At 38.1% G+C, this 10261-nt stretch overlaps 1 protein-coding gene across 7 annotated transcripts in view; it reads left to right on the forward strand.

The window, feature by feature from the left end:
• The window catches only part of pard3bb (par-3 family cell polarity regulator beta b), a 234162-nt gene extending 228564 nt beyond the window's left edge, over window positions 1-5598 (forward strand). For all 7 annotated transcript variants that reach the window (XM_055015197.1, XM_055015198.1, XM_055015199.1 and 4 more), the window contains one exon: window positions 598-5598. In XM_055015197.1, the coding sequence (XP_054871172.1) occupies window positions 598-712 (115 nt within the window). In that variant the 3' untranslated portion in view covers window positions 713-5598. The remainder of the gene's footprint in view (window positions 1-597) is intronic.
• Window positions 5599-10261: the final 4663 nt, after the last annotated feature.

Raw genomic sequence — 10261 nt, forward strand, 5'->3', positions numbered from 1 at the left:
ACGTCTCATGCTCCCTGAACCACATCATTGACAATGTGAGCCCCATGAATCCTGGCATTGTCATCTTGGAACATGCCCATGCCATCAGGGAAGAAAAACTCTATTGATGGATGGTTCACCACTATCCTTCAGGTTTTAATAATGTGTTGGATGGCTCTTAACCCAATTTTAGTTTTAGCAATCTGCTTAGTTGTTTTCTTGATGCAGGCCAATAATTTGACCCATTTGTCTGCCAACATGGTTGTTTAAGAAAGTAGAAGCTACTTACTGCGTCCGTTAGGGTTAAATAGGTTGTTGTCAGCTGAAACATATTCATCACTGCAGTAATTATTCAATGGAAGGCTCTTACCTATTTGCTTAGTTAAATCCAGGTGGTGACTTTTTTTTTTTTTTGGACAGGCAGTGTATAACACATGTTCTGAAATTTAAAAATTACCGGTAAGAAAAAACTATTCATTAATTGTTCTTGTACATTTATATCTTAAATGTGAGTCTCTTCTTAATGAAAGCATTTTGGAACAGATTTCTGCAGTAAGATTCAAAATCCTTAAGTGTACCAGCCCTTGTCTGGATAAATCTGAGAACCTCTTTGATCAGTTACAGGCACCAATTGGAGCCCAGTACAGTCTGGTATGATTATACTGGGGACGGAGAAAGACAGCAACACCAAACCAACCCAAGACAGAAGAATGCCATGACTGCAGCTGTGTAGATAAACCAGATCCAGAGATGAAATTAAGCAGAACTTTAACTGCTTTGCATCATGCAGCTCGCCTGCTTTCAGTACTCCAGTGAAATATACTTGTGAAACCTCTTAATGGTGTAATTTGAATTACCATCATTATCCAACACTGTCGGTGTTGTTTGAAGTATATGCTAATGCACAGACAAGCAAGGTAAAGAAGGTTAATTACAGGGTGGCGGACGTGATGCATAATGTCTTGGTTTTTTTTTTAAATCATTCAAATTGCTTTGAATCTTCCCAGAGTTTAAAATTAGCCAGGTTTTCACTTTTCACTATACTCTGATTAAGTTGTCTCTTTCAAGCCTCAGTCAGAGCAACAAAGGTAATTGGATCCATTTAAATGAAGCCACTACGGGCGTACATACTGCTCTGCATACTCTCATATTGTTCCTGGTGGTTTCTCTACTGCTGCTACAACAAGCCAAAAAGTTAACTATCTAGCATTGTAATTTAAAACAGCATTCTAACATAGTCTGTGTGGACATTCACATGGATAAATAACACGTCTCAGTGTTAATAAGTTTGTGTAGTCAAACCATTTTGTTTAGATTGAAGCGGTTCATGTGAAAATGTGTTTGCAGCGCTTTGAGTCTCCTCTGAATGTTAGTCAAGATGTGGACGACAATAGAAAAAGCTGAAATGATCGTGTGTTCCAAAACTGCGTAGATAGCAGCAAATTAGAAAATACACTGATCTGCCACAACATTAAAACCACTTCAAGGCGAAGTGAATAACATTGATCATCTCATTACAATGTAATATTCTGTTTGTAGTCTGTAGTCCTGGCATTTATGTGAAAGTTACTTTGACACACACCACCCACCTAGACGTTGTCACAGACTAAGCAAACCACCATTGTCCCGTGTCCATGGCCCGACAGGTCAGAGGTGTTTTGGCAGCATGATGGGGCCCTACACGATATTAGACAGCTGGTTTAAGTGTTGTGGCTGATTGGTGTATATCTCTATTAGGAATGGATGCTGAAAAAAAAGTCTGCATAAAATTACAATCAGCAATATCAAACAGTATATCTATCCTCGCTGATTATACTAAAAACAGTTCTACAAAACATCTAGAGTTATGGTGATATTTACAGTATGTTAAAGTAAGGGCTCATTCTGAGGTTCATTGTGTCAGTTTGCCAAACAGGGAGAACGCCACTGTACCACTAAACTACAGGTTTAGTTTTAATGACTAGTCTGTGGTATCACATATTGGTTTGTCAATGAAGTAAGGGAACATTTAAACTGCAAAGTAGAGCACTGTATGAATTATCTGTCCGCGTATTGAGATGCTTTTAATAATTCTATGATTGCCTTTCATTTTTATCCATTTAATTACATTTTTAAATCTATGTCAACAACCACTTTTAGCAGTAGGTTTACAGCACCTATGAATGTCCGTATTTCTGCATTAATATTATAGTGGAATGACAACATCACAAAGCAATTCATGAAGTACTAAATCTCAACCTGACATCCATTTATATTAGTGTCAGGGCATATTAGCAGTACTGGACTATAGTTATTTGGAATGACCTCTACTTGAATGTATTATAAACTTGCATGGATGACATTTGGGCAGTCATCTGTACTCAATCCATGCTGTAAACCTGTGTTTACTGAATCATTTATAGGCGATCAGAGTTTTCTATTTTCTCATTTGCTATCAGACATTCAGTTCACAGATAGTCTGCTGCAGTAAATACGGGACAACCAACAAGTTTCTGGAAGAAATTGCATTAAGAACAAGACATTCTGTAATAACGTTGCAACTGCTTCTCAAATTACAGCCCACTCAAAGCAATACTCACACCAAGCAAGATAATTCCAGCATGAACATTTTTCACAAAAAACGCTTTTAATGCTGCCTTCCTCTTTACTGGAAAGAATAAGCAACAATAGTAGTTAATTTTGTAATATATAAAGCCACTACATAGTGCTATCCTGTACTAGCCTTGCTACATTTCCACACTGAATGTGCAGGAGCATAGTTGTTTCAGCCTTACTGATACTGGTGAGTAAACCAGACAGAAAAGGGTTTTCTTTTTTGGGCAGGTGTTTAACGGAGCAGAGATAGGGGTCGTTTCCACTCCGTGTTGCTTATGCCAGGTGCTGTAGTTTGGATGTGAAGGGCTCTGTGACCCCGTGGTGTAGGCATCACTGAGTGCTGAAGTCCTGCTCAAACATGAAGTGAGCTTCAGAGTGCAGTCAGTGTGTTCAGTGCTGCACCACAGTGGAGATCCATTTATCCACTTACCAAACCATCAGTTAAGTGTGACTAAGAGTTAGAGTGTAGCGTAACATTTCTGTGTTTCACTCCACAAAGCTCAGCAGTATTAATTTCAATGGAGCTTAAATGTTTAAAATGACATTTCAGGATTAGGTGGATCGCATTTCTATTAATATGACTGATGGTGAAATCCCACTAAAGTGAATGTTGAGAGTAATTTGACTGAAACCCATGCAAAAGAATGTAAAATAGATTTTGCTTTGAAAGCTTTTAGTTTGTTTTCTTGGACGCAACTGGATTTTTGGGGGGGAGTGGAAGGGAAGAATGGAAGCGGAAAGGTTGGCAGGATGGAAAGAAATCAAGAACAGATGGGATGTACGGATTTATGCAAAGGGGAGAAATGAATAGAAGTGAGTGATGAGTAGAGAAGCAAAGTAGGGCCGAAAGAAAGAAAGAAAGAAAGAAAGAAAGAAAGAAAGAAAGAAAGAAAGAAAGAAAGAAAGAAAGAAAGAAAGAAAGAAAGAAAGAAAGAAAGGAAGAAAGAAAGGAAGAAAGAAAGGTAATAGAAGATATTTATGGAAAGAGTTGGAAAAAAATGGTACAAACATAAACGCAGTGCAAGAATCCCAAACCTTTTGTGGTTCGCAATGGGATTATCACAGAAGAATGGAGCAGAAGATAGAATGAAAGTTCATCAAGATTTGTGCAGCATTTGTTCTGCAGTGGGAGGAGGGTTACAGGGGTCGGCTTGTGTTGGCTGAATGTAGTGAATTTTGGGAATTATTCACAAATATTTGCTGGGGTTTTTTTTGTTGTTGTATGCTATCATCACTTTTCAGCTCCAGTGTGGAAATCAAACTTCCAAATCAAAATGTTAATATATTACTGAAAGTAGGATAATAAAGCATATTTTTAGGAGCTTGACCTGATGTCAAGTAAAGAGAAGCAAAGCCGAAATAATTCACGTCCCTTTAAATCATTCACTCCTTTGCTCAGTGCTGATATTACAGCAGATAATAGACTAGAAAGTAACAGCTCAATAGTACAATGTGTGATACTAGACAAGGGTTAATCAAAACATTAGGAGACTGTAACATAACTGCCTATAACAATCAAAAACTGTACCTGATTTGAATTTTGTGGGCGTTCCTGTTACAGTAGTCTCCTTGTCCATGCCTTTGCTTCCTGACCTCATGCACCTTGTTCAATTTTGGAAACCGTGGGCTCTTTCACTGTAAAAACTGCTGTTTCTGCTCTTGGTGGTAGCTGCAGACCCACCTCTCATCAAAGTGATGATCCTCAACATGAATTTTGATCGTCTCCATGGAACGTGATGGTCTTTTTCCTTGCTCCAGATTGACATCCATGAATGATGCGCTTGGTGCACAATGAACGGTCTTGGAACTTTTTGATCAACCCTTGTTATTTACCGTACATTATTTCAAATGTTACAGAATAAGCTCTTCGCAGGTCACATGCTAAATGTGAAGTCGGTTGGTAAATGGTAGTCTGAAGTAATCTGTCTAATCTAAGTGTAGCAAAATGTATATGCAATATGACAACAAAAAGTCTTGCTGTTTTAAACTCGCAGGGCCTTCTCTTGTTTGACTGATGACTAATATGACATTACGGCTAATAATTTATGCTGCTGAGTGAAAATGTGAGCATCTGTAGCTGATTCACTAAAACTAAAAGAATTAAGATCTCTGTTCATTACAAAAAGGTCATTTTCATTACTTTGAATAATCATATTTACCTATGCATTCCAATATGCTAAAGACTGAGCATGGAGTACCAGAGGTAATGATCCTCTGGGGTCACGTGAATGATTTTGGTGTTGTCAGTCTGAAAGTGGATCACACTCCCTTAAGACAGAATGAGCAGGAATCAAAGATGAAAGTTTTCGTCCGCTGTGTGTATCTGAATGCTGGGTCCGTGCGTGGTGAGGCTTTTTGCGCTACAGTATATTGAGATGTGAGACGGTGTATTTCTGTTACTCCTCTGATGCTAGTACACAGTCCACACATATGTAACTCTTCACAAGCATTTATTTTTTATGTTTTTTTAAAATAATAGTCGATGTTGCTGGTTGTGTCGACAAAGGCCGTAGATTGTTTGACTAGCATTGCCAAGCTACTGTACGAATGAGGTACACTGCATACTTTTGGATCACTTTTCATTCCCAAATTCAATTCAGGTTCTTTTTTCTATACACAATTTACATTGAAGTAATAACCCGTACAAGCAAATTTTAACTTGCTTTCTCGAAAATTTCGAAGAAAGTGTGCAAAAATAGACGCAGTGACACTTTATGTACCTTGGTAAACATGTCAAACACCCTGTCAGGCTCTTTGGTTTTTAGCAGTTGCACAAGTTGAAGGTACTCTGTAGAATCTTCTATATGAAGGCTTCTGGTACTCCTGGATCTCCTTTTACAGAGATCAGCAAATGAAGGAACCAGCTAAATAACCTGTCTTAGAAATATAACATTTTTTTATTATACTGCTTGCATCTAAAATTTCAAATTTCCTTTTATAATGTAACAGTTCTATTATTGTTTTCCAACATTTTATATTTATGTATATAACATCTTTTTTTGCATTAAAATATTCTTTCCAAGACACAGTTGCCCAAAGATGTCATACTTTAAATGTTAAAAATGTTAAACGTTTTCTTCTCTTTAAGTCACAATGCATGCCCAGCACATCTGCTAAGGTTAATTAAATATGAGTCAGGAGAAATTATTTCCCTCATGTCCCCCATACCCTGCAAGGTGAATCATTAACATTGCCAACCCAATTTAGTCCATCATTTAAGCAGCTGATAAATTGTACCTTTGTGATAAGAGATAGATGTTGGCCCCAAATTAATGTAAGACTAATTATCAATTAGAAAAAGAAGATAAGGAACACTGATTGTGGCACAAAGTTTTCTTAGTTTTCCTGGCGTAATGCCACCGCACTGTTAGGTCGTATCCCTGGGACTAATAAGCATTTAGTCACAGTGTGTGGCTTAAGGTGCTTTCTTATTTGTCAGAAAGTGGGTGCAGGGAGTTGGGCTGCAATCAGAGAAGTTTGCAGTAATGAGACACAGAGGCCAAGGAAATGTTTTATCGGTCAAGGCTTAATTAGCATATCCCAGACCTCCTGGCCAATGGGGAGACGGAAAGGAAGTAATTAAATTCTCCAGAGTCGCAGCCAAGGTTCAATATGGATCTACAAAGTGTGTCTGTGTGTGTGTGTGTGTGTGTGTGCATTTTCAACATTGAATATTCTGATTACTGTGTCTATTTAGGTCCCATTCAGTGTTTGTGTTAATGCATGTCAGAGCTTAAATTAGTACAGAGATTAATTGCAGTGTTCCTCTGGACTGTTCTCATGTTCTGGATATTAAAAAAAAAAAGTCACTGAAAACAACAAATGAAAAGAGTGGGAGGACCAAACGCCTGGTCAGCTGCCTGGTTAACCTGACTCATAAAGTTTTGCTCCTTTTTTTAGCTGATTAAAAGAGTGAAAAACTTTCTGGCTCCTTATCTCACTGGTAAATGACACATTTCGATTTTTGCATTGCATTAGAAGACTTGTTGTGAACATTAAAGGTTGCTGCTGCTGCTGCTGCTGTTGTTGATGAGCCAGCTGCACAGGGGTTGTTAAGCCTGACAGAAGTGTAAGTGTATCTGTCCTTACAGCCCACTTTTACAGGTTGTTCAGTTCGCTAAAAGCACCTGAAAATTGGTACAAGGCCAGATGTCACTTTGCCAACAGATCTTCCCATTCAGCAGAAACAGAAAAACACAGTAAATATTGTACTTGGGTTGAGGTCAGATCAAGAGTTTGAGCTCTTACTAAGAGCAGAGAGGAGTCTCTCGGACAAAGCAGTGCTTCACAGTATTTCTAAACGGCAATCCCTTGTAGCTCCAAACAAATTTAACCATTAGCTTTTGTGAGCCTAACTTAAAGCTAACAATTAGCTTGATAGCAGATTTTTTTACTGTTATTTTCTTCTGCTTATGCGGGTCTAGATTGTAGTAGCAGAAGGCTAAACTGGGCATTCTAGACATCTTTCTCCACAGCAGCATGTTTTAGCTCCTCTTTGGGGATTCTATACTGTTACCAGGCCAGATGAGATATGTAATCCTTCCAATAAGTTCTCCTCCTACTTGTTCATTCCCAGAAGCCCTCCAGATAAAAGCACCCAGGAGGCCTCCTAATCAGATGCCTGAACCACCTCAGTTGGCACCTTTCGATGTGAATGAGCAGCAACTCGACTCTGAAGTCCCTACGGATGTCTGTATCTCTAAGCCTGAGCCCAGCCACCATGTAGAAGGAACCCATTTCCACTGCTTGTATCCACGTTGTTTTGGTCACTACCCAGACCTCATGAACGTAAGATAGTGCTGAAACATGAATCGAGAGCTTCACCGCAAGTTGCTGCGAAGCAAAGAAGTTTACGTATATTGTTGTTCCAAAGTATGTGGTCAATGTCCTCATTTTTTGAAAGAAAAGCAGTTTTTAACAATGAAGATAACATTAATCAGAAATACAGTACAGACATTGTTAATGTGGTAAATGACTATTCTAGCTGGAAACAGCTGATTTTTAATGGAATATCTACATGAAGGTACAGAGGAACATTTCCAGTAACCATCACTCCTGTGTTCTAATGCTACATTGTGTTAGCTAATTATGTTGAAAGGCTAATTGATGATTAGAAAACTCTTGTGCAATTATGTTAGGACCTAAATAAAGTGTGAGTTTTCATGGAAAACATGAAATTGCCTGGATGACCCCAAACTTTTGAACTTTTGTGTATCTCCAGACTAATTTTTTTTATTCCCACACCAATAATGTCTAAAAATTGATAGATTTTTTTTTTTTAGTTATTTGAGCCACTTTCAGCTAGATTAAGCAGACACAAGTGTAGTCTAAGGATCTCAAGTCATGTGGTTTGGAGTAGTATTTTAACAGCAGGAGATTAGTATGCCATGGTTCTGTTGTTATACATCTGCCACATAACGCAGTGTTAATTAACATGTACGCACTCACCAGGCTCTTCATTATCAACACCTGTAAACCTGCTTATTCATGCAATTATCCAATCAGCCAATCATGTGACAGCAGTAAATCATAAAATCATGCAGACACAGGTCAGGAGCGTTCATATCAAACATCAGAATCTAAAGTTCAGTCAGAAAACCAAAACACATGCAGTTAATTGTTGCTGATCGAGCTCAGAGCAGGACTCAAAGGCTACAGTAACTCAGATACGTAGCTACTTCTTATAATTGGTGTGAGCAGAAAAATGTCTCTGAATACTCAGCAGGTCAAACTTTGAGGTAGATGAGCTACAGCAGCAGAAAACCTTGTTGGATTCCACTTCTGTCAGACAAAAACCGAACTCCGACGCTCAAGCTCGCCAACAACTAGACAACTGTAGACTGGAAAAATGTCGTCCAGCCTGATGAATCCTGATGTCTGCTGAGGTATGGAGATTTTACAAACTTAATTTGTAGTAATTTTTTTGACTGATGCTGTATTTTACTGTATCTTATTACGCAAAGAGCCGGGTGATCACTTATTTTGTGAATTGGCACCATATAAAGGACAGTAAATTGAATTGAACTGTTTGACAGACTGTCAAACAACCTGGTAGAGTCACTGACTGACTGTGTGACAGAGTCATTGACTGACTGGGTGTGTAATTGCTCCAGCCTCCTTCCCAAGGCAGGTTTGGCATGCTGTAATTATTAGCAGTTATTATTAGTAGTTTTAATAAGCATTGTAAGCCACTGTAATTAGGATTTCCTATTATGAGTGGTTGCCAGCTTGTGGACGTGTGAGTGTGTGTGCGTCTACTTGGCAAGGTATTGTTCAGTCATAGCTATTATTGGTGGCCTGGCAGCTGCTTTTTTGTTCCTTTGACTTCTGATTGTTCTTCATGTACACATTTGGTTTGAAGGCCGTCCTTGGAACGGCCAGACCTCTAAAAAATTCTCATTAATTATTGTCAGTGCACAAGCTTGTTTTTTTCATTACTGTGGACTCCTGAGTCAAATGTGACAATCACAGATCACATCTTGTTTAGTTTGTTTTTGCACACGCATCCATTTCAATCACATTAATGCAAATTCAACACTATTCTCATGTTTGTCGCCTCTGGATGTTTTGTGAGTTTAAAGTTTAGATCAACATTGACTGAAACTGCAAATTGGCATTAATATGCAGAAGTGATACCCAAGGCCAAGTGTCAGTTTTCCATTTAGTCATCAGAATTCATAATCCTATTCGGCACTTTGTGTACACTTCAGGAAAACAGAGAAAATATTGTCCAACTAATGGGGTTTGGGAGGATTATGAGATCTCACTGAAACAACTGTGGAAAGTTGGTCTTTTGGGAAATATAGATCTCAAAGAAGAGTCAGTGCAGTGATTTGTTTTAGAAAATTGGGTTAACGTTACACACTTTTGTTATGTTCATAGAAACAAAGCTATAGGAAGTGAGGCTTGTTTGAAAATTTTAGCATCCAGGTTACCTTCTAGTGTTGAGCTCCTCAAGCTGTTTGACCTGCAACTGTTATAAAACTTACAATATACACTACTGTTGACAATTTCATGTTTTCCATGAAAACTCACACTTTTATTCACAACATAACATAATTGCACAAGGATTTTCTAATCATCAATTAGCCTTTCAACACCATTAGTTAACACAATGTAGCATTAGAACACAGGAGTGATGGTTGCTGGAAATGTTCCTCTGTACCCCTATGGAGATATTCCATTAAAAATCAGCCATTTCCAGCTGGAATAGTCATTTACCACATTAACAATGTCTAGACTGTATTTCTGATTAATTTAATGTTATGTTCATTGAAAAAAAAATGCCTTTCTTTCAAAAAATGAGGACATTTCTAAATGACTCCAAACTTTTGAACAGTAGTGTATCAACTTAGGATTCAGTTAATATATCCTTCTCAAGCTGTTTTTCTTTTTTTTTTTTGATAGTTACCATTGCATCTCATCAAAAAAACAAAATACTAGGATTAGAAAGAAGCATAAAAATCTGTTGTGTTCAGCAGCACTCAGTGTTTTCCACTTTCTGAACATATTTCACAACTCTTTTGGGGGTCATGAATCCCAAGTCGGAAACTGCTGCAGCAGTGAAGAAGAGTCCTTTGAAATGCAGATACAGATTTATCTTAACTGTGGGAATGCGTGAATAAACCAGTGACCACATTTTAAAAAAGACAGAGGTGAAGTGTTGGTTACAGTAAATTCTATGTGT

The sequence above is a fragment of the Amphiprion ocellaris genome, chromosome 11 (genome assembly GCF_022539595.1).
Source record: "Amphiprion ocellaris isolate individual 3 ecotype Okinawa chromosome 11, ASM2253959v1, whole genome shotgun sequence".
Taxonomy (NCBI): Eukaryota; Metazoa; Chordata; class Actinopteri; family Pomacentridae; genus Amphiprion; species Amphiprion ocellaris.